This window comes from Kogia breviceps, chromosome 19 (genome assembly GCF_026419965.1).
Source record: "Kogia breviceps isolate mKogBre1 chromosome 19, mKogBre1 haplotype 1, whole genome shotgun sequence".
Lineage (NCBI taxonomy): Eukaryota > Metazoa > Chordata > Mammalia > Artiodactyla > Physeteridae > Kogia > Kogia breviceps.
This window is the reverse complement of record NC_081328.1, coordinates 11,437,300-11,462,932: the sequence shown is the minus strand read 5'-3', so window position 1 is coordinate 11,462,932 and position 25,633 is coordinate 11,437,300. Positions and strand designations below refer to the sequence as shown.

Genomic DNA, 25,633 nt, shown 5'->3' with positions numbered 1-25,633 from the left:
CGTCATCTCAGTGATGTCACGATTACCCACCAAATCACCTATGGAAATCATCTTAGAGCCTTCCCCATTCTTCATCCCCTACATCTAGTGGGTTACAAAGTCTCCCAATTATTCAAATATTGAATAGTTGTAGGTATTTTGCAAATCCAGTCTTCCTCACCATTTTTACTGCCTTAGTTTACTTGTTCTATAGGTAGTTAAAGTAGCGTCCTAAAGAATCTTTCTGCATCCAGCCTTACTCCAATCCTCCCTACCATGTATTGTCCGTATGGCACTAGCCATAGGGCTCATTCTAACATGCAAATCTTGTCATGTCTTTCCCCTGCTAAAAATTCTTCAAAAATCTCCTATCCAGAATAGATTTAAGTAATTTAGTATATAGATGTCATTCCCTCTAGGATATTGTTCCTGCCTATTCTTTCAGCTTTATCCTTTGGGACTCCTCCCGTGGGACCTGGATTCCAGGCACAAGAACTCAAAGTGTCTATTATCTTTCAAGACTTCAAGCCTTGACCATGAGCAACTGGGTGGCTGTGGTGTGATTTACTCACATGGGGGAGAATGAGAAGCAAATCAGTTGGGGGAGGGGGAGAATTCATGAAGTTGTTGCATGAATTAACTTTTAAAGTGCATATGTATCCTTTAGGAACTATGTCTGGTTGCATATAATAGAAATCTGAAAACAGTGGCTTCAACAAATAAGGATTTCTTTTTCACAAGTAATAAGTCCAGAGGTAGGCAGTCCAGGGCTGGTACAGTGGATCAATGATATCATCAGTGCCACAGACTCCTCCTATCTTCCCAGTGCACTGGCCTTGATGTGCAGCTTTTGTCCCATAGTTGAAAAATGGCTGCTCCACTTTCTTGACTGATTTCCAGACAAGAATTACCCAGGCACAAACTGTAGGTCCTTTGAAGATACTAAGAAAAACAGTCAGAGAATGGAAATAAATGGAATTAGAGAGAAATGTGGTTGAATGCTTTAATGAGGAAAAATAAATTTAAATTATCATGTACATTAAGAAAAAAATGTATCCTAACCATTGGGGGTGGGGCAGGTAGAGACTCATTTGAGAATTCAATAAAAACTGTCAACCGTCATCCCAGAAAATGCATGTATGCATATACCTGCAAATTTTTATATTTTTGCAGGGTCTACAGACTCTTCTCTGTAAAGCTTGACCCTGAACCACTAGTGGTTCCTGGACGTCACTTAAGAATCCCTATTATTAGATGATGTGAGCACCTAAGTTTGACTATTTTTGTGCACTAGAACTAGCTGTAGTGCAAAAAAAAAAGAAAAATAGATGCATTTGATGGTCTAGTTCCATTATAGCCTAGTGCACTTAACTACTAAGAGACTGTTGATTAAATTAATGGAAGAATTTTGTTCGGGGTTGAAGTGAAATGATAAACTGAAATGTCCTTCTTGTGAACAGCCACATAAATGATTATTTGCAAGCATGTCAATGCAACGTTACATGGAATCAAATGGAAGGAAAAAATGTAAATTTTTGACTATAAAGTTTTCAAATAAATTTCCAATTCCTTCACAGATTTTTCGTATTAAAGGTTTGGCAACTGGTTTCTTATATACTGTGTTCTTATTGTATATTTATGTTACCTTAGCCACAGATGTTGTTAATCTTTTTCTCTCTGCTAATAACAGCAAAAAAATGTCAGAAGATTTGCCATATGAAGTGAGAAGGGCTCAAGAAATAAATCATTTATTTGGTCCAAAAGATAGTGAAGATTCCTATGACATTATTTTTGACCTTCACAACACTACTTCTAATATGGGGTGCACTCTTATTCTTGAAGATTCCAGGAATGACTTTTTAATTCAGATGTTTCATTATATTAAGGTAATGTCAATGTTATTAATTTACAAGTTAGCATAAGACCCATAATTTTAAGTCACTTACAGATGTGAAACAACCAGAAAAGGGTCGGGAGGGAGGGTCCAAGGGAAATGGGGGATTGGGAGGAGCACCAGAATAGAGGTACTAGTGACAGGCAGGAGAAAAGGAGAAGAAATGAGTAAAATAATAAATGCAATGCATAAAATACTAAAACATGTGGACCATTGTGTCTATAAAATTTTAAATCTTTTATCAAGACAGCCACCAAATCATAGGCTATTTGGTAAAATTAATACCAAAATTTTAAATGGTATGGCTGAAATGGCTCAATTACCATTTTAGGAAGCTCAGAAAATAGTCATTTATTGTTGACTGAAGACCAACGATAAAGAGATTGGCTCTCTTTAGTCCTGCCCTTGTCTCCATTTGATCCAGGTACCCTAACATACATCTGATCTTTCAGTAGTTCATAAAGCTAATCATTTTAAGTCTCAAAAATCTACAAGATGACAAAATCAGCAATCCATTGCTATACCTAGAGAAAAACTGCTAGAGAATAACAAGTAAACAAAAACACAAATAATAAACTGTATGATTATTTTTATGTAAAGGATAGCCTTCCTTCCGGAGAGCTGGTGTGAGCTAGTATGATTTAATGGAAAGAGTGTGACCCATATAGCCAGTGCCTGGGTTCAAATCCTGGCTTTCTCTCACTAACTTTGAACAAGATATTCAACTCCCCAAACCCTGCTTTCTTCATTTTATAAAATTGACATAATAACACTACTTACCCCATATGGCTGTTATAAGCCTTAAATGAGATAAAATATTTAATGCACTTAGCTGAATGCCTGGCAGATAGTAAAGATTAACTATTAGTTTTGTTTCCTTGAATTTTTTGGCGTTGACTAAATAGTAGTACTGGTAAGAGATCATAATGCAGCTCTTCTTTGTTGCTGATTGAAGGGAGAGCTGAATACTTTGCTTGCCAGGCACAGAAGCAGCATGTTATCAAAACTGAGAGGGTAGGGACTTCCCTAGTGGCACAGTGGTTAAGAATCCGACTGCCAATGCAGGGGACACGCGTTCGAGCCCTGGTCCGGGAATATCCCACATGCTGCGGAGCAACTAAGCCCATGTGCCGCAACTACTGAGCCTGAGCTCTAGAGCCCGTGAGCCACAACTCTTGAGCCCTTGTGCCACAACTACTGAAGCCCACGTGCCTAGAGCCCATGCTCCGCAACAAAAGAAGCCACCGCAATGAGAAGCCCGTGCACCGCAACGAAGAGTAGCCCCCCGCTCACCACAAGTAGAGAAAGCCCGCGCGCAGCAACAAAGACCCAATGCAGCCAAATAAATAAATAAATTAATTTTTTTTAAAAAAAAAAACTGACAGGGCTGTCTTGAATTCTCATTCAGATAAGTGGAGGTAGGGAGAGTTACCCAACATCTGTAGGGACCTCGCCCATAGGGGTAGAAAAAGAATTCTTTAAGAGACCAATACTAAGCTAAATAGTAAGTGTAACCAGTGGTGAAAACAAAAATAACCAAATCCATTCAGAAAAAGAATTTATTCGTATGCTTTGTTTATGGTTCTGGGGAATCATTTAATGTACATTTTATCCAGAAAGCTATGTATAATCCAATTTTATATGTAATTCATTTATGTGCTTTCAAAGCTTTAACAATACCATCGGATTTTAGAGTGTTTCGTAAAGCTGTCTTACTAATCTTAGTTGATGAAGTGAAACATATTGAAGACATTATTGACTCTCTAATAGCAAAGAGAACAAGGCATATGGTCTTTACGTAATAAGAAAAATGTTTTAAATTCTTTTCAGACTTCTTTGGCTCCATTACCCTGCTATGTTTACCTAATTGAGCACCCTTCCCTCAGATATGCAACCACTCGTTCTATAGCCAAGTATCCTGTTGGTAAGTCATATTTCCCACTGTCACAGCTAAACAAAATATGTCTGAGATGAAACTCTGAGAAAATTAACTTAAAGCCTATTTATAGCTACTTTGCTTATCATTATGGCTTATAATTGCCAAGTATTAAGCAAACTATCTGCAGGCAGTCTCTAACTATAGCAGATTTCCTCAATTTCAATGAGCAGCTTTCTACATTCCAGGAAAAAACAGTGAGCTGAGGGAATTTGAATCTTTTATAATGGACAGTAAGCAGCCTGCCTTTTGCTTAAGGAAGAAACCATCCCTATCTTCCAAGACCATTTACTATACAAAAATTCTTTAAAAAAATAATCTGGAGCCAAGGCAGTCAGTATCTTGCTGGCAAGATGCACAGAAATACAAAAGACCCATGGAAAATTCTCTCCCAACAGCCCTCTTAGCACCTGCTTTGCAGTAGAGTCTCTGATAACCTGTGTTTGTTATCCATTCACTTGTTTGCCCTGTCAGTTACTGGGCTGTGATTCATCTTTACCTTCTGGTAACTTCCAACATGCAGGTTTGCACTCTCATACACCCTCCCACACAGACAGTCTCTTTTTCTATATTCCTTTCTCTTTCCTGAGTGACCTATTAGCATAATTGTTTTCAGGCCACACTATAATCATTAAAATTGCTGTCACAACTTAAATCTTTTTTGTCAGATCTCAGGTGGTTTAAATAAGAGAAATTTAATTTAAAAACAAGTTGTCAAACAATAGAAGCAAATTTAAAGTTATCTTGGTTATTCAATTATTGATAATTTTGGTGCATAATCAAGGGATCAGTTGAGGCAAGCTAAATAGCCAAGTATAGGTAATTATTTGAAACAAACCAAATGCTTGACAATAATGGATAAAGTTCCTTTTTCTCTGTGACACCATATGAAGCATAGGATTTCCAAGTCTTGAGAGAACAATCTTGGTCTATTACATTTATGGGGCAATGCTGCTCTTAGGTAGAAAAAATATCTACTGATATGTTTGGCTCTTAAAAAGAGAGCCAAGGGCTTCCCTGGTGGCGCAGTGGTTGAGAATCCGCCTGCCGATGCAGGGGACATGGGTTCGTGCCCCGGTCCGGGAAGATCCCACATGCCGCAGAGCGGCTGGGCCCGTGAGCCATGGCCGCTGAGCCTGCGCGTCCGGAGCCTGTGCCCCGCAACAGGAGAGGCCACAACAGTGAGAGGCCCGCGTACCACACACACACACAAAAAAAAAAGAGAGCCAAATCTTTCAAAGGTTTCAATATGGGGGAGTATTAAGATCATCATCAGTAATTAGAAATATTATATGTTCTCCTTTCAACTTTACTATTTTATTTGGAATATTTTTTATATCATCCAGTCACTGGGGGGAGAAACACTTTAGATCAGAGAGACACTCTCTCCAACTCAATGTTTTATAATACTCCTATGACATTAGGTGCCACAAGATGTTCATTGTAATTTCAAGCATCATATGCCAACATGACAATATCTAGTGGAAGAAAGGAGACTCTCAGGAGCTCCCCTGCAGACCTTCCATTATGGCCAGTTGTTCAGAACTGGGTCACATATCCATTCTTAAATTAATTACTAGGGTTAATGAGATTACTATGATTAACTAAAACTATTCTACATTTACGCCTGAGCTGGATACCCCAACCAAAATCAGGACTCTGTCAGCAAGGAGTAAGACAGAATGAATTTTGGGTAGGCAACCAGCAATGTCTTCTACAGTACACATACAGACATATCCATGAACACATTTTCACACATTTGTACAAATCATTTATGTACTGATGCATACCTTAACCGCACTTATATCATATACTTAAGTATATCCAGGAAAACTAAGCACGAAAATGAAAATGAAGATAAAAGAGAATACAGTAAGATTTTGTGAATTGAGAAATAACAGAAGTGGATGAAAATAGAATAGGTGGAAAAGAATGCTATACTTGGTAAATGGTTTTATAAATGGATAATATGATGATTGGAGTGATAACAGTGTGGGAGACTTGGACAGGAAGGAAGGGACTAGATAAGTAGTTTAGAGAAAGAGTATTTTGTAGGTTTATGGATGGATGCTTGACAGCCACAGGAGATAGACCTGATAGTACAGGCAGAATTTTACTGGGGTGAGAAGAAATGAATACAAATTTTTTCTACAGAAAATTAGAACCATTGCACTATCATGTTGGGATGGATTGTTATATTAAGGGCAAGAATGTTGCTCGAGGGTCACATAGATTGTCACTTGACTTAAATCCGTGGCTCATTTAGTCTAGATTTCTATTACTAAATATTATAGATGTGTTTTCTCCTACAAGCTAAATGTTAGGTCCGTGACAGTTTCTCTTTGTGGCCACTTATTATTTTGTCAGTATAAATTTGTCTACTCCTTTTACTGTATTATTACTTTTTAATATTTTGACAATAAAAGAAAAAAGACCCCAAAACCTTGCTACTATAACACAACTCTTTTATTTTTTTCCATGTTCTCTCCCAGTCTTTATTTGATAAGCATATAACTTGTACATGTAAATGTTCTGCTTTATTTTTTGCCTAACATTAGGTCTCAAATATTTTCCATGATGCTGCATGGTCTACCTCTTTAATCATTTTTAATGATGGGATTTTAGATCTTGATATATGAGAATGCTCGATCTTATATTCTAATACTTATGTAAGTGTGACTATCTCCCCTTCTGTACCTAGGTATAGAAGTTGGTCCCCAGCCTCAAGGGGTTCTGAGAGCTGATATTCTGGATCAAATGAGAAATATGATTAAACATGCTCTTGATTTTATACATAATTTCAATGAAGGTAAGTAGTAGGCAGAAATTGTTTATTTAATTTTTAGCTTGTGTGTGTAAATAAATCAGAAAAGGAAGATGAGATGGAATACACATAATGACTTAACCACTAAACATTGAAATAGCAATGGAACCTAAGTTAAATTTGCCATGTTTGTGACACTAGTTGCTTTTTAAAAAATTTAATCACTGGTCATTCGTCAATGACCAGTGTAGACACATTCAAGAAAAGCAGCTACCAAATAAAGCTCCCCAAATGGAATCCTCATTTTCCTATTAATCTCCATTTTTTAAAGCAAAGAAATACAAATGTCCAATAAACAGATGAAAAGATGTCCAATATCACTAGTAATCAAAAAGTGCAAATTAAAATGCAAAACCATTTTCTCCCATTAGATTGGGAAAATATTAAAATCTGATAATATTAAGTGTTTGTAAGGGTGTAGGAAAAGGAGACACTCTCCTTCCCTGCTGGTATAAATTGGTAAAGACACTTAGAGGATAATTTTACAGTAACCACTTTCTGATATGCACAAATCCTATGACCCAGCAATTCCACATCTCAGAGAAACACAAACACATGCACATCTACATGCCACATACAAGGGTGGTTACTGCAGCATTGTTTGTAAAGCAAAACAATGGAAATGACCTGAACATCCATCAGTTGGTTAGTTAAATAAAATAGCATGGAAAGATCTTCAAACTACATTGTTAATTGAAAGAAAGCAAGTTGCAGACCAAAACATACAATATACCAATTTGCTTCAAAATAATAATAATAAATGCTTGCTAGAATACACATAAATATATATGTTAGTACATAGGAACAGTTCTAGAAGAAAACATATCAAACTGATAACAACAATTACTGGGGAGAGGAGGGGAAAACCAGGTTAATTTTGTTTTAATTGTGTTCAGGAAGAATGATGTATTCATGTATTATTTGTGCAATTACAAAACAGATGGGACTGGTGGTGAGATGGGTATATGGATCTCTATGTACTACTATCTGCTCATTTATTTGGTAAAACTAAAACTGCAGAAGAAAAAATAATGAAATCTATTAATTATTTTAAAAATAACTTTAAAAGTTTTAAGAATTATAATAAAAGTAAAATCAAAGAGGCATCTTATGTAAATAATTATTCATACAGGCAGAACTGAAATTATTGTTGAGGAATGGGCCATTACAGTGACAGAGCTGGTGAATAGTTCAGTGCCTGTGGGGAGTATAATCCCTTAACCTGTTTGTGCACCCTGCTGTGATCCCAGGAATTTCTTCTGTGCTTGGGAATCCTTTGACTCCAAAGTCACAAAGACTGAAAATCAGCATTCTACCACCTTTGTCTGAGGACAGGTTCTATACCGTCTAGTGGACCTGGTGTTGGGAAGGTCATCACTTATTTACAAGAAACCGTTCAAATAGTGAGTGTGAGACTATGATGCTAAGAAACAATGCACCCAGGTAGAAGGCCACAAACCTGACTGAAAAAAACATGGTTTTCAAATCACAATCCATAGATTCCTGCCACAAGGTGGGGATTTAGTAGCTGTCCTAGTAGCTCCAGGACAGCCAGCCCACCTCTGCTCCAATCAGAGCAGTTCTATCTGTTTTATCCTTGTAACATTTCATTTAACCAAAGGATTCTGCAATTCAAAATTTTAAAACCATTATTAATTTAGACTCTCCAGTTTGATGGATTTTTAACTAACATGGAAAGAGCACCATTATCCAAAGAACGCTGGCAAAAGGATCATAACCGTCTGAAGAAAAGTCTCTAGAAATGTATAGAAGAGCTCCATTTTTGGCTCTGTGCTACTCAAAATTATTATTAGTGACTTGGATAAGGACATAAGTGATATGCTTATATAAGTGGTAAGTGACAGGAAGCTATCAGGAAAATATCTGGGTTCAAAAGATGGATCCAAAAAGTTCTGACAATATTTAACAATAATCTAAACCAAATGTTTAAGGTTAAATACATCAGGAACAAAATTTTACTTTCATGTTAAAAAATCCCAGAATGAGGGAGGTGATAGTCTCTTTTCTGCTTGGATAAACAACATTTGGAGACCTCTGAATAAATTTCAAGTTCATATTTCAGGAGAAACATCTGTAAAGTAAGGTTAGCCAAGGAGGTAGTTGAGCATGCTGAAGAGTTTGAAAACCATAATAGGAATGATCCCAAAAATGCACATAGAACTTCAGTTTACAAAGTACCTTCACATGTATCCTCCTGTATGTGACAATATGAGTGGAGACTGATAGAATCAAAAATACTTAGAATGGCAAAAAGAAGTCTTAAGGCCAATTTTATTTCAGAGTTTCAGAAGTGTTATATTGGAAAGGAATTAGACATGTTTTCTGTGACTCAGAGGCCAGAATAGAAATGGTGGGATAGTGTTACCTAAAGATAGAAATTTCTGGGACTTCCTTGGAGGTCCTGCAGTTAAGACTCCGCGCTCCCAATGCAGGGGGCCCAGGTTCGATCCCTGGTCAGGGAACTAGGTCCTGCATGCCTCAACTAAAAAAAAAAAACCGCTTGCTGCAACTAAGACCTGGCTCAGCCAAATAAATAAATATTAAAAAGAAAAAAGGAAAAAAGAAAGAAAAAAATAAATTTCTAATTAACGAAGCTGACCAACAATAGAACAGACCACACTTTGTGAGGCTGTTTAAGCAGGAGCAAGATGACCACTTGGTCAGAAAGTATGGAGAATATTCAAGCATCGATGAAACTTAGGCATTTGAGACTCCTTCTAGCTCTGAGATGCTAAGTAGCAAAAACATGCTCCTTTGTGTTCTACCATTTTCTCCTTTCCTCCCAATGGACCTTCTGGTTTAAAGGTATGACATCTGATGTTTCCATCTTCATCTTGGAAGGTGTGGTAAATTCTAAAAATGGCCACAAATTCTTCCCTTCCCTGCTTCCATGTCTTATCAAGAGATGGGGTCTGTTTTCCTACCACCTGAATCTGGCTTGGCCATGTGACATGTTTTGTGCCACAGAAGAGGTTTGAAAAGAACTTGAACATCAGGGCTTGCTCTCTTGCTGACCTTGGGAACCTTGCACTGTTATTATGTGAATCAGTCCACCCTAGCCTTCTGGATAATGAGAGACTGTGAGGCTGAGAGCTGAGACACCCCAGCCAATAGTCCTGCAGCTCCGGCTGACAGCCTGTCAAATGCCAGATATGAGAGTAAAGCCATCTTAGATCATCATCATCTTAGATCATCCAGATCATCATCAGATGGCTGACCTGCCATCTCACACAAATGCATGAGCAAGCCAATTAGAAATCAGCCAGTCCAGCCTAGACCAGAGGAATGGGCCAACCAACTCACAGAGTCATGAGCTAAATTAGAAGGTTGTTGTTTTATGCCACTAAGCTCTGGCATAGTGTGTTATGCAGCAAAAGCTAACTGATACAGAAGTAATCGCAGGGTATCTGCATTCCAACCCTGGCTGCACTTTCTGCGCCAAGGGGAAAGGAAGATTTTTCTTTGGATTGCAACCATAGCACACTATGGGCTCTACGTTGGATGAAAGTTCATCCTGTTTATTAAGAATTTGCCTGGTATAAATGTAAACTACTCCTTTTCCAAGTTTCTGGGCATTGGGTTGTTTAATGCTGTGTCTTTGTAAGTTGGACTCCACTGTTGGCAGACTGCCTGCATCCCAACAACTCACTGCTCAGGAGCTACCCAAATGTTTAACATACTTAGTTAAGAGAAGGAGCACAGTGGGGAAGTCATCTAACCAGCTGAACGTCCTCCTGAAGTTATGCAATCACAGAATATCAGAGCTGGAAGAGTCCTCCAAGGTAAACTAATGTGAAACCTTCATTTGAGAGGTAAAGAAAGTGACCTTCGAGAAGTTCAGTGTCTTGCTCAAGTTTACACAGCTAGGAGACTAGAGCCTGGGTATCATGACTCCCAGTCCTAGCCTCTTTCTCTCCCACACTGGCTTTTTAAGTTCTGTTTTCTATCTCTGCCCTACCTCAGTGTACTTGTGGACAGTGTGTCAGTAGGAATAATTTGAGAACATCTTTTGGTTTAGTGTTGTTTGTGAACATCCTTAACTAAAATTTTATGGAACCATATAAGACCCCAAATAGCCAAAGCAATCTTTAGAAAGGGGAAAAAAGCTGGAGGCATCACATTCCCTAACTTCACACCGTATTACAAAGCTGTAGTAATTAAACCATATAATATTGGCATAAAAGCAGACACACAGATCAATGAAACAGAATAGAGGGCCCAGAAATAAACCCATATATATATGGTCATTTAATTCACAACAAAGGATCAAAGAATATACAATGGGGAAAGGACAGTCTCTTCAATAAATGGTGTTGGGAAAATTGGACAGCCACATGCAAAAGAATGAAACTCAACCACTATCTTAACCACCATACACAAAAATTAACTTAACATGGATTAAAGACTTGAACATAAGAATTGAAACTATAAAACTTATAGAAGAAAACATAGGCAATGAGCTCCTTGAAATAGGTCTTGGTGATTTTTTGAATCTGACACCAAAAGCAGAAGCAACAAAGGCAAAAATAAACAAGTGGAACTATGTCAAATTAAAAAGCTTCTGCACAGCAAAGGAACCCATCAACAAAATGAAAATGCAACCTACTGAATAGGAGAAAATATTTGCAAATCATATATCTGATAAGGGAGTACTATCCAAAATATGTGAAGAACTCATACAACTCAATAGCAAAAAAAGAAGTGTGCTTTAAAAATGGGCAGAAGATTTGAATAGACATTTTTCTAAAGAAGACATACAGGGGCTTCCCTGGTGGCGCAGTGGTTGAGAGTCCACCTGCCGATGCAGGGGACATGGGTTCGTGCCCCGGTCCGGGAGGATCCCACATGCCACGGAGCAGCTGGGCCCATGAGCCATGGCCGCCGAGCCTGCGCGTCTGGAGCCTGTGCTCCACAACGGGAGAGGCCACAACAGTGAGAGGCCCGCGTACCACAAAAAAAAAAAAAAAAGAAGACATACAGATGGCTGACAGATACATGAAAAAATGCTTTACATCATTAATCTTCAGGGAAATTAAAATCAAAACTATAATGAGGTATCCTCTCACATCTTTTAGAATGGCTGTTATCAAAAAAATAAGAAATAACAAGTTTTGTTGAAGATGTAGAGAAAAGGGAACACTTGTGCACTGTTGGTGGGAATCTAAGTTGGTGCAGCCACTATGGAAAACAGCATAAAGGTTCTGTAAAAAATTAAAAATAGTACTACCATATGATCTAGCAATTCCACTTCGGGGTATTTATCCAAAGAAAATGAAAACACTAATTCGAAAAGCTATAGGCACCTCTGTGTTCATTGCAGCATCATTTACAATAGCCAAGATATGGAAACAAGCTGGGTCCATCAATGGAAGAATGGATGAAGAAATTGTGGTATCCATATACAATGGAATATTATTTAGCCATAAAAAAGAATGAAGTTTCTCTATTTGTGACAGCATGGATGGACCTCGGGGACATTATGCTGAATGAATAAGTCAAGCAGAGAAAGACAATTACCATATGATCTCTCTTATATGTCAAATCTAAAAATGAATAAATAAAAATTTAAAACCATGCTCGTAGATACAGAAAACAAATTGGGGGTTGCCTTAAAGCAGAAACAGGTAGGGATGGGAGAAATGGATGAACTGTCTGGGGGGTTTTTTAGTTTAAATCAATTGAATTTTTTTAAAGCCACTCTAACCTATTAGACAGCCTGGAAGTTTCATTTTTCAAGAACAGTGTAACCATGAAAAACTCAGTAAGACACAGAGAAATCCAATAAAGAGAAGAAACAAAGAAATCAAAGAAAATAAGAAATCGAGTGTTGGACTATTTGGTGTATTGGATTGGTTGAGGATTATGAAACCTAAACTTCTTATTGTTAATAGAAAGGGTACAAGTCCTTTATAATATATTGTCCACTTACTCCATAGGCCAAGAAAGTTAAAGGCCTCTGGGACCTGAAATCATTAGTCATAGAGCCAGCACTCAGCATTTTGGTAATGCTGGCAATAATGAAATAAGATAACACTAGAGCAAGAGCTGTTATGGCCAATGACATGTGCCTGTAGGGTGGCTTTTTCAGCTTTAGGTTAGGACATTCAAGCACCAGAAAGAAGATCCTGTACAGTGTCTCAGTATTAGTGGTGGCAGAGCAGCTCTCTGCCTGAAGCTGTGCAAGCCTGTGGCATTTTTCTTAATAGCCCCAAGTTGGAAACGTGCAAGATGTCTGTAAACCATAGAAAGAATAAATAAATTATGGCATTATCTCACAGTGGAATACTATACTGCAAGTAAAATGAACAATAGCTACACACCACAATATGGATGAATCTTCCCCAAAGGTTGATCTTAAGAAGACAGACACAAGATGCACATATTGATTGATTATATTTGTAAGATATTCAGAAGTAGGCAAACCTGAACTATATTGTGTGGGATTCATGCATATGGGTGGTGAAGCTATAAAGTAAAGCAAGTGAGTCATTACCAAAATTAGTGGTTACTGCTCAGATGGGAGGGCGACGGGATTATGATGGGAAAGACACATGCAGGGAATGTTGGTATGCAGGCAGTGTTCTTGTCCTGGGTGGTGGTTACATGGCTAATCACTTTACAGTTCACTAAACTATATATTTATGTTTCATGTACTTTCTGAGTGCTGTACTTCACAATAAAATGGTTTAAAAGCAAGAAAATAGTGTGTTCTCCCTGTAACTGTCTGTCTTCAGTTTTTGGTTGTTGTTCTTCTTCCTTCTTTAAAGTATCAACTTCCCTTTTTTCAGGAGATTTTGTTAGTTGCTATTTATACATATTGTTTTTGCCATAGGAAAAGAATTTCCTCCCTGTGCTATTGAAGTCTATAAAATAATGGAGAAAGTTGATTATCCCAGGAATGAAAGTGGAGAAATTGCTGCTCTTATCCACCCTAAACTGCAGGTAACATTCACTATTTCTTTTAAATGTTGAAAATAATGATGCCCTACCTTTGAGTAGAACTTTACAGTCCATAAAGCATTTTACCTGCATTAGCTCATTTGATGTTCTCAAAAACACTGCAGTCCAAGGTATTCAGCCCGTCACTCAGTGAATATTTACCGAGTAAATCCTTTGCTGGTTCTGGGGGTACATCAGTGTACATGGTTTCTATTCTTGTGGAATTTATAGTCTAGATATATTAAAGTCTAAACTGTGATCTTGAAATGAAGATAACCAGCTGCTATAACAGAATAATGAGGTGGGGATGGGGGTCAGAGAATGTGAAATTCCTGTTCAGGTGCAGTGGGTAAGAATTATTATATCTATTTTAATATAAGAAAACAGAGGCTCAAAAATTAGATCCTTCCCATAGTCCTATAGTTATTGATGACAGATCCAGAACGAATGTTCTTTGCAGTTGACCACATTGCTACCACCTCCCTGTGATCACTACTGTATAAGTTAGAGCAAAACAATCAGAGTCTCTCTTTGGAATGCCGCCTTTTCCTGACTCCTCAAAACCGCAATATCTGCTCCTTGTGTGGTTTGATCAATAATGGCATAGTGAAGGGGAAGAAAAGGCTCTTAGGAATGTATAGGAGGTTTAAAACTGGAAAAGGCAGAGATAAAAGCAGAGAAGAGCAAAGATTCCAAAAAGCTAAAACATCCATCTCCATGCACAATCTCAGACCTCAGAAGTGCGGAAGTGATCCAATGGGTTGTCTAGTCTGGTGCATTCAACCCTGGATGCACATTGCCTAGAGAGCCTTTTAAAAAATAACAGTGCTGGGCCCCTACTCTGGGATAATCTGATCTTACTGGCGTGGGTAATTAGGCTGGAAAACCACTGATCCAGTTCAGACTCCTGTTTAATGACCCTAATGATAGTTATTCAGACTTACAACTTAATAAAGTAGCCTGCCCAAAAATACAGACTCATGGAGCAAATCCAGCTTTGTGCCTTAGTGGGATCCGGGTGGAAAGTTGAAGAAGGAGCCTTAGGCAGTGTTTTAAAGGACAGAAAGATACAGACTGGGGGAGGGAAAATAGGAAAGCACTAAAGGTAACAAAAATTGTACGTACAAGAAACAGAGGCCGGGGCTTCCCTGGTGGCGCAGTGGTTGAGAGTCCGCCTGCCGATGTAGGGGACACAGGTTTGTGCCCCCATCCGGGAAGATCCCACATGCCGCCGCGGAGCGGCTGGGCCCGTGAGCCATGGCCGCTGAGCCTGCGCGTCCGGAGCCTGTGCTCCGCAATGGGAGGGGCCACAACAATGAGAGGCCCGCATACCGCAAAAAAAAAAAAAAAAAAAAAAAGAAAAAAAAGAAAAGAAACAGAGGCCAAAGTGATGATGTCACAACCAGCTACAACACAGGATTTTTTTAAAAAGTTTTATTGGAGTATAGTTGCTTTACAATGTTGTTAGTTTCTACTGTATAGCAAAGTGAATCAGCTATACGTATACACATATTCCCTCTTTTTTGGATTTCCTTCCCATTTATGTCACCGCAGAGCACTGAGCAGAGTTCCCTGTGCTATACAGTAGGTTCTCATTAGTTATCTATTTTATACATAGTATCAATAGTTACAAATGTAAGTTTTACATTCCTCAAGGACATCCATGAAAAATACAAAAATCATCCTGGGGAGGCAGAGAGGTAAGATTAATGGGATCAGTAATAAACAGGGCTAGTTGTAGGTCTTGAAAGTCAGGAAGGATAATTTTGATTTGGTAGACAATAAGGAATGGCTCAGTATTCTACAGGAGGGATTGATTATTTCAATAAATATACTTGAAGGACTTCTTAGCTTGTTCTGGGCCCTGAGATTCAAGATAGGGTCTCTCATAGAGCTTCCATACTAGTAAGGGGAGAACAGACCGTGAATAAGTAAACAATACATCAACCACATGACTTCAAATTGTAATATGTGCTATAAAAGAAATAAACAGAATAATATAGGAGCAGTTAACAAAGGGTTCCTACTAGATGGAGTGGTCAGAAAGAGCCATCTCTGAGATGAGGGCCTTGAAGCTGGAACCTGGAAGATGAGAAGTCAGCCATGTGGAAAACAAGTGCAAAGGCTGTGAGGCTGGAGTAAACTTGGAGTGTTTGAGGAACAGCAAGAAGACCAGTGTCAACGGAGAGTAGGTAGTGAACACAGACCCTGGTGCCAGAGACTCAGGCAGGCACCTGGTTATGAGTCCAGATTTTATGCTAAAAGTGATGGTTCTTAATCAGGGGTGCTCACTAGAATTCTCCAGGTTCCCCACTCCCACCCCCAAATGCTTGGAGCCTATCACAAAAGCACTAATACAGTGCTTCTCAAACTCCGGCCACATGAGAATCACCTTGGGAACTTTCTAAAACCCTCATTCTCCGGTCCAGGGATTCTGAGTTAATTTATCAGGGTGGAGACAAGAAGTCAATTAGGTTCACCAGGTGATTTTCATGTGGCTCAGGTTTGGGTAGCACTGCCCATCGGAATCTCTGCAGGTGGGGCTAGCAGACAGTGGGGAGGTGTTGAAGAAACCCTGTCCGTGGTTCTGGGGCACATCTCTGACTGAAAGCCACTGGTCTGGAGCAGCAGTTCTCAGCCCCTCTGTCCTGTAGAACCACCTTGGGCTTTAAAATAAATACAAACAGCGAATTATAAATGAGTAGCAGGAGGGAATTGGAGGAGGTGTGTGATGGAATTATGCTTCTTGATTACATGCTTATATGACTCTGTGCTATACATTCGTCAAAACTCATAGAATCATACCCAAAAATGGTTGGATTTATTTTACTGTATGTAAATTTAGAAAATAGTGATGCCTGAGCCCCACTCTTCAGATTCCCATTTGATGTATCTGAGATGGGGCCAGCCTTTATTCATCTATATTTTTCAAACATCCCAGGTAATTGTAACGTGCAGCCAGGTTTCAGAAAATTGCTGTGGTGCAACGCTTCTCAAACCTAAATGTTGCACCTGTGAACCTCTGGGGATTTGTTAACAGGAAGATTTTGACTTAGTAGGTCTGCGGTGGGGAATCAAATTCTGCTTTTCTAACAAACTCTCAGGTGATGCTGCTCTGCTGCTGGGAACTGTTAGAAACACGGAATCTCAGACCCCCACCCCAGACCTATAGAATCAGAATCTGCACTTCAACAAGATCCCTATGTGATTTGCAAACATAGCAAAGTTTGAGGAGAACTGCTCTAGGGTTCCTATGGGGTGCAAGCACTGGTGTTTGAGGGCTCACAGGTCCAAACCCTGGTGGGGACCTCTCAAACGATTCAGTTGTTATCCTAATGTGGGGACACGTATGGGAAATATCTACGTCGTCTTAGAGTTTTCCCAGCCCACACCCCACCTTCTCCCACCAGTTCCCACCAGTATAGAACCTCCTAGCATGCACGCACAACGTCACTCATTTTTTATCCCCAACAGTAGAATGTCTTATACACAGAAGGCTCTTAATGGATATTTCCTAAATTTTGCTGAGCAGAATTTAACTTCAGGTAGCAAGAGTTAGAATATGCCCCTGAGGAGACACGCATTTAGTTTTGCCTTTTGATATTATAAATCTCTTTGGCAATATTCAAGGCAAACTTGATATTGAAGCAAACTATAATCACATGTGTCAGTTATAAAAATAAAAAGGGGAACTCTTAAAACCACTGCCAAAATTAACTGCTCAATCTCAGTTTAGTCAGATAACTCATATGCCTTTACAGTATCTCTTTTAAAAGAAGACAGTACTGTCATTTTAGTTGTCTAGAGCCTGACATAAAAAATTTTTTAATTTATTTTTTATTCAAGTATAGTTGATTTACAATGTTGTGTTACTTTCTGGTGTACAGAAAAGTGATTCAGTTATACATATATGTGTCCTTTTTCATATTCTTTTCCATTATACAATTTGTAAAGTAGGCGAAAAATCTAATGTAATTTATGTATTCTAATTGTTTCCTGAGAGGATCAAGACTGGAAACCATTGCACCCTGGGGATCCTGTGTTTTTAACTCTTGATGGAAAGACTATTCCTTTGGGTGGAGACCATACCGTGTACCCAGTGTTTGTAAACGAGGCTGCATATTATGAAAAGAAAGAAGCTTTCGCAAAGACAGCTAAACTAACACTCAATGGGAAAAGTATTCGCTCCTCTTTACATTAGAAATCACTTCTAGCTCACTTGTTATAGAGTACGTTGAGAAATTCTACTAGTTCGTAAGCTCCTGAAGAGCAGGATTGTGCCTTATTCATTTCCACAGCACCTAGCTCAGTGCCTTGCACACAATGGACATTCAGGTAAATTTCTTGAATGAGTGAATACATTAATGAATACCTTTTATAGATATCGTACTTTATGTATGTAACTTATTCAAAGAAGCACACTTCTTATTTCTGTATAACTTTTTATACCTTATACTTTGATAGTTTAACATTCTTAGTAAACAGCCTTTGAATTTAAATTTTAACATTGAAATAGATACTATATACAAAAAAAATAACGAGCATATAATTAAATGCTGTATGTTTTCAAGCAATATAAAAATGCTACTAGAAACTAATGGTATTTTAAATTTTTTCACATTTGAATTAATGATAAAGTATTAAGGATCCAGTCTATCAACTTTAGCAGTAGTTGTGTTATCTGTAGATTTTTAAATGCTCTTTTGAAGATGAAATGTGAACAAGAAATGAGGGCTGATTGTAAAGGTGACATTATGAATAAATCAAGAAACTCTGAATGGTCCTTTGTCCACTGACAGTCACCAAACAAAGCATCACAAAGTATCACTTCTCTGGCATGCCCACTTGTTCTGCACTGACCTCAGGGAGCGAAGAACCTCCTTCAGACCTCTCACATGCCCTGCTAGAAGCTCACGTTCCTTCCCAACTTGGGAGGCATGTTGCTTCCAGCCCTCCCTTCTTACTTGGAAAGAACACGCTTCCCCTTCTTCCCAACCAACGTGTAAGGAAGTCTTTGGGCTCCAGTAGCATAGGTAGTAAAGGCAGAAAGAGCAGAGGGCAGTGGACACTAGTGGAAATGTGACCCAAAGCCATCTCTGGTTCACAAATGTATTCTTTTAAGACATTCCTCCCTGGCCTAAGTGCCCAAGTCCCTCACTCCCAGGATTCTTCTCCTCAAAGGTCCTCGGGCTAAAACGCTGCCTCTCTCCCACTCCAATCCCTGCAGGAGCCTCCCCTCCCTCCTCATGGCAGCCAAGTAAAGAACATTTTATCCCATGATTTGGACCCCAAGGAACCCATGTTTACTGTTTCAAATATATTTACAAAATCACACTAACATTTTCTGTAATGTAGACATGTCTCTCTATATATAGACAGTTCCATTCTTGCGAAGCAAATTCCATTAAGCCAATTTCATTCCATATTCAATGCTCTATAGCACACAAACTGTTTCTAAATTTTCAGCATTTATTTTTGCACTTTACCAAAATTATTTTCATTGGAATAAACTCTCTTCCTTCTGAATTCTTTAGTAAAGATTTGATTTATCAATCACCTTTTGTATATAACAAGTTTTACCAAGCTTCCTTCTCCCATAGAACATAGAATGTTCCTTTGTGCTCTATGTTTAAGTTCAATTTTTCTAGGGCAGTTTTTTTCCATACGTATATTTTAGGAAAAATACTTTACTCTCCCATCAAATTTTAGTTAGTTACAAAATTTACAATATGCAGCTGAGGCCACTGCAATTTCAGGTTTTGTATTGATTATTTCTATCAAGTCTCATTCTCTCTGACTCAATATTTATATCTTTAGAGTTAGTTAGGTGTGATTTTTTTAAAATCTATAACTATAACATATTGCTGTGTGGCTTTAGCCACTTTCAGTTTTATTTTGATTATTTCTAACAGTCTGAAGACTCATTTTTCCCATTTATAAAATGGGGATAATCATAATAATAGTGTCCCTCTCATGGGATTATTGTGAGGATTAAGTGGGCTAATGCAGATAAGTACTTAGCACGGTGCCTAGTGAAATTCCTAACATAAAAGGCCCTTTTTGATCTGCCCTTCCCTCCCCACAACCTCTCTAGACTCATCTGCCTTCAGGTTCTCTCTGTTCCGGTCGGCTTTGTGTTGTTTTATTCTTGCGTGTCTTCACACAGACTGGCCTTTCCACCTAGAATTTTCTGCCTCCCCTTCCCTTCCCCCATCCCTGCCCCTCCCCCACGAGACCTCGCGTTAGCAAATTGCTGTTGTTTTCTTCCAAATGCAACTCGACTCTCATTTCATCTATAAAGCCTTTCTTGGCTTGCCTCTTTGACCCCCTCTGCTTCCATCCAAACTTGGGGACATTACCCGTGTCTTTTTCAGCACCTGTAATCTAATAAATGCCCGATAAAGTTCAGTTGAATAAATGAACGTGCTCAACCATTCCTTCTCTACTGAAATGTCTTCATATTCCACCAGTGTCTCTGCCTTCTCTCTGCCTTCTTGCCTTCTTTCCCAGTCACCTCCTGAGTATCCCCATCAGTCCCAGGTAGAATTTACTCCATTCCACACTCTTCAGACTGTCACTATATGCCAAATGATGGCGGATGGGAAATTACACCCTTTTAAGCCTGCAACCCTATGGGGAAAAAAAGGAAATTCAATAATCCTGTTGTGTGAAAGCTTTTGGTGATTTCCCCTCACCCTTGATAGGAAATCTCAGAACCTCCCCACAGCTGGATGAGTCCTGTGTGCTCTAGCCTCTGCCTACCTCTGCAGCCCTTTTCCCCAGCAATTGGGCCACAAAGACTTCTCCATCCTCAGATGCACCAAGCTCCCTACGACAACATGGTCTTTGCCCATGTTGTTCCCTCTTATTGAAAACCTATCCCACCACCACGCTCCCTTTACCTGGATGACACTTGTTCTTAAATGTGACTCAGGCTAGGCTAAACCACTTTGTTATGTGAGCTCATTGACACTACTGGACTAGTGCGTACCAGTACACCTCAGAGAACTTGGATCCTTGGCCCAGGAAAAAGCACTGTGACCTTCACCTGTCATTTCCATCTCTCTCCAAGTCTCAATTTCCCCACCTATTGAGTGGAGATAGAATACTCATCAAACCGTCTACAGGGACTTCCCTGGTGGCACAGTGGTTAAGAATCCGCCTGCCAATGCAGGAGACACGGGTTCAAGCCCTGGTCCGGGAAGATCCCACATGCTGCGGAGCAACTAAGCCCGTGCACCACAACTACTGAGCCTGCGCTCTAGAACCTGTGAGCCACAACTACTGAGCCTGCGTGCCACAACTACTGAAACCCGCGTGCCTGGAGCCCGTGGTCCACAACAAGAGAAGCCACCACCGTGAGAAACCCGCGCACCACCACGAAGAGTAGCCCCCAATCGCTGCAACTAGTGAAAGCCTGCATGCAGCAACGAAGACCCAATGCAGCCAAAAACAAAACAAAAAAAATTAAACAATTTTTAAAATTAATTTTTTAATTAAACAAAAATTTAAAATCCACAAAACAGTGGATTAAGATAACCAATATGAATGAAAGCACTTTATAAATAGGGAATCATACAATCTCAAAGGCTGAAAAAATTGCAAAATATCTTTTGGAAGATAATTTTTCACAGTATCAAAAGTCATAAAACTGTTTATCCTCATTGACCTAGGCATCCCACCCCCAGAATATATACTACAACAGGGCCTTCCACCCTTTTTCTATCAGTCTACCCAGAATGTTTCCATGGATGGCACATTCCTAGATCATAGACTGAAACCTGTTTGAGCTAGGATGTGGATTATATACAATTCCCATTTCCTTGCCACTCGAGAAGACATACCCCAGAGAAGGGTGTTATTCTGGGAATCGTTTGGATTAAGTACTTGACCAAATGAAGCACATCACTTATTAATAAATTGTTTGCAAGTTCTGCAACCCCTCAAGACACAGCAGCATCTTGGCATTCAAGTTGAGAACTGCCATTCTTTCAAAATAACTCAAAAGAATGAAAAAATGCACATACATATATGTTGGGCAATCATGATAGTAATAATATCAGCTCTTTCCTGTCGATTCCCTTGTTGCCTCCTTATACATAAAGGTCCTGTGAGGTAGACAGGAGGGATTTCAATGGAGGGACCCTCTGCTTGGGGTCATATTACCTGAACCTCTAAGGTTTTCAGGCTGTGATTCCTCGGGCATGTCACTTAAAATCTCTAGGTCTCCTTTTACTCTCCTTTTACTTCTAGAGATATTGAGTGGTTAAAATGGGGTACTGGAAGTGATATACTTTGAGATGTAAACGCTGCACAAAGGTGGCATGTCTTAGTGTGCTGAGCTGGGAACAATAATAGTTTAGGTCTGAAAAGTGGCCTTCCCTTTATCCGCTCATTTTAAGCAACACCCTACAATTTCTAGTCAGTCTTCGTAGTGGCACACCTAAGACAAGGATAAAACATGATCATAACAAGGCAAAATAAATATTTATTAGAAATCATAAAAAGCATTTCTTCAATGGCACTAAAATGTTCTTACTCCATTTATGACTTCTTTCTTGAACATAGAGTTTCACACACACACAACACTAAAAACAAGATGTAAAAGGAATTTGCAAGGATCAGGCATATTCAATAAGAACAAGGTGACAATTCTGTGTTTGGGACCAAGATCACAGTAACAACATATAAATCAGTGCAGAGATCAAGTATGGCTTACAGGCCCAGATGACGGCCCATCTACCGGGGCCTTACCCAGAGCAAAAGCACTTAGCTCACCAGGCCTGTGGAAGGAAAAGAAGGTCAATAACACTGGGCTCCAAGGTAGGAGCCCTCTACGAGCCTAATGACTTCACAGTACAGCCTTGAGCTCCTTCTCCCACCCTTGCAAGGAGGAAGGTAAGCACCATTTTTATTCCAAACAGATATATCACATAATTTCTAAAATAATGGATGCTTCCTGAGGCAGAGTTTAGTTAAAAATTTCCAGCCAAAACTGTTATCTGAGCATGGGAGATTCCATCCCTGGAAAATGCCTTCCCCTTAAATTACTGAAATGTGAATCATTTAAGATGTCCTGATACACCTGTGGATTCAGTGTGGCGTGGTGTTTGGTTTTGTACACACCTGTATGCACACACTTGAATTTTAAACCCATCATGGGGATGACAGGGACAGTGCAGACTGCCAGCGTGAATCATCTGAGCAAAAAGCTCTAGTCCCCTCACATACGTCAACCACAAAGGCAGACTCAAATTTACTGAATAAACTGTGCTAAAAAAAAATCGTGCGGGGGGATATCTGTGGTCCAGAATCAGAACACTCCAGCTTCAACAACTCTGATACGACCTCCTGCATGACTCTGAACAAGTCCACTTTCCTTTTGGAGCTTTAGTCTCCAGGTGTAAAATAAGAGAACTGGTCTTTTTAAGCCAATGCTCTTTGACTCATTGCTTTCCTTGGTAAACCTACCTAGGCTGAGACCACCTAGGCTGAAAACCTTTGGAGGATGCCACTGTCAGGAAGAAGATTCAGTATAGAAAATGGTCCTGCCAACAAATTCCATCCACATCCACAGACAGGTCTCCATACATGTAAGAAGGCAAAGATCCAGTTATTGATTTCTGTCTGTCTAACCTCCCAGCTTTCGTTCAAGTGGGAAATGGAGAACCATACGGCTTTATCCATTCATATCCAAATCAAAACATATCTGAATTCCCAGCTGCATGGTGTAGAGCATGGTGCCATGGATCCAAACGGCTGCCCTTCAAAGCAGGACATCTGTTCAGGATAAATGCAAGCAGGTAATTCCAGATACAGGATGGTAATCTCCAGGCTAAAAGGACCTTCAAGTTCATTTGATTGTGATCTTTAACAATATCCTTAATAAATGCTCAACCAGCTTCTGCTTAAATATCCCCAATATTGGGCTTCCCTGGTGGCTCGGTGGTTAAGAATCTGCCTGCCAATGCAGGGGACACGGGTTCGAGCCCTGGTCTGGGAGGATCCCACATGCCGCGGAGCAACTAAGCCCGTGAGCCACAACTACTGAGCCTGCGCGTCTGGAGCCTGTGCTCCACAACGGGAGACGTCGTGACAGTGAGAGGCCCGCGCACCACGATGAAGAGTGGCCCCCCGCTCTCTGCAACTGGAGAAAGCCCTCGCACAGAACCGAAGACCCTACACAGCCAAAAATTAATTAATTAATTAAAAAAAAAAAACTTGATCTCTTTCTAATTTCACAGCCTCCTTGACTCATCAACCCTCTCACCTACCTTCTTATATCAGTGCCCACCCCTCCTCTACCCTGTTCCCCTCTCTATTCATCCATCTATTCTTTAAAAAAAAGAAAAAAAAATATCCCCAATATCTGGAGCAGTTGCTGGACTGAATTGAACTAAACTTTTTTTCCCTGAAATTTCCAACTTTGCGCACTAGCTCTGCCCATCTGGAACACATCTGCTCCTCCCGCCTCTGGGAAAATCTCCCCACATCTTCCGTTCTCTGCGGAACATGCCTAGCCCCTTCCTCCCCTGCTCAACTTGAGCTTGGCCTGACCACTACAGCTTAGAGCACTGGCTGGCTCCCTGGGTCATCCGAGAGTGCAGGGGCTGCTGCAGATTGTACGGCTCTAAGGCTACATCCTCCACTCATGGCATCTCTCCCTGACCCAGCCCATCAGGGGCACAAGGGCCAAGTTTCTACCCACCCAGGTAAGCTGGTGCACAGAGCCAGCCCAGAGCAGAGAAAAAGGCCAACAGTGGACTGCTTGGCCTGTACTCCTTAATTTGCCTCAAGTCAGATTAACTAGCCAATAGCCAAGTTATCTAAAAGCCGAATGATTTTGTGCCACTTAAAACTAAAATTCATGGTTAATAGCGTTATAATTGCACCTCAAAAATTCCCACATGAATCTTTTACCAGATAATTGAGGAAGAGTGGATTTATGGTTCTTTAGGCTCCAGTAACCTGGAACATTTCTACTATCTCCACTTCACCTCTGCCTCCAAAGTGACTCTGTGTGATTTCAGCAGGGAGAAAAATCAGAGGATGAGAATCTAAAAATAAGCCGCACATCTTGGCAAGCACTCCTTTCTCAAATGCCTTCTCTTCCACTTCAAAATTCACAGTTAACAAAAATATTTAATACCAGAGCATTTCAGGTATTTTGTTAAATTCCTCCAGTGAGAAATACTGATGTATAAGAGTAATCTCCGAGATTCAAAACCATATAAATAGAGCAGCTGCTATTTCTGTTTCAGTCGAAGCCATGATCCCAACTTAGAGGCATGCACTGTTGCAGGGCTGGGGCAAGGAAAACAGCCAAGATCTTTCACCCAGATCGTGGTCCCTGCCTGGCGTGTCTCTTGTGGAATTTTATGTGCATAAAGAAAAGCTTTTTGTCCTTGCTCTGGCCACCACGAGGCCAAGTATATAATACTTAACTCCAGCCCCAAATCCTAAAATCTATTTCTCAGCTTTAAAATCACATACTTCATTTGAAGTAATTTTCATTTAAAACTGAAAAAGCCTTTCTCTATTGAAAAGAAAAACCCTGTGTTAATTATGCTACTAGAAACGTCTCAGCTGGAGACAGTTTGAGCCTTGAGTACAAAGGCCACTCATTCCAAGGGTGTTTTCCTTCTCCCTGAAGGCTCCAGAAGCTCATTCTCCTCCAGTCCCAGGATACCCGGCTTAGCTCAGTCCCCTGCACATTCTGGGATGGATCAACAGTCCCTTAAATTCAGGAGACCCAGTTACAATAAGGGAGATGGTAGAATGCACAGGCTGGGGCTGGGGACCTTGGCAGAAGACTCCTCTCCCTGCTCCTTGGGCCCCCATCCCTGCCCTGCCACCCTCTCTCCCAGCCAAACAGACCTGCAGTTGGGGAATGCAGAGACTTCACCCAGGACTCAGAGACTCCTGGCCGCGGGTTTATAGAAACTCTTTGCCGAATAACAAAGTCCAGGGTGTTTCCCACTCAAACTGACAACTGCCCCTCGGTTCAGTCACCTGTCCAGCATGAGGGTGCTTTCCTCAT

At 40.0% G+C, this 25,633-nt stretch overlaps 1 protein-coding gene across 6 annotated transcripts in view; it reads left to right on the top strand.

Moving 5' to 3' along the window:
* The window catches only part of ASPA (aspartoacylase), a 100,573-nt gene that overhangs the window by 37,095 nt on the left and 37,845 nt on the right, over positions 1-25,633 (top strand). For 5 of the 6 annotated variants that reach the window (XM_067022030.1, XM_067022033.1, XM_067022029.1 and 2 more), the window contains exons 2-5: positions 1,670-1,865; positions 3,704-3,797; positions 6,511-6,618; positions 13,487-13,596. In XM_067022030.1, coding sequence (XP_066878131.1) covers positions 1,670-1,865; positions 3,704-3,797; positions 6,511-6,618; positions 13,487-13,596 — 508 coding nt within the window. Of the gene's footprint in view, positions 1-1,669; positions 1,866-3,703; positions 3,798-6,510; positions 6,619-13,486; positions 13,597-17,596; positions 19,116-25,633 lie in introns of those variants that run through there. The other variant, XM_059046803.2, reaches the window with a different exon arrangement.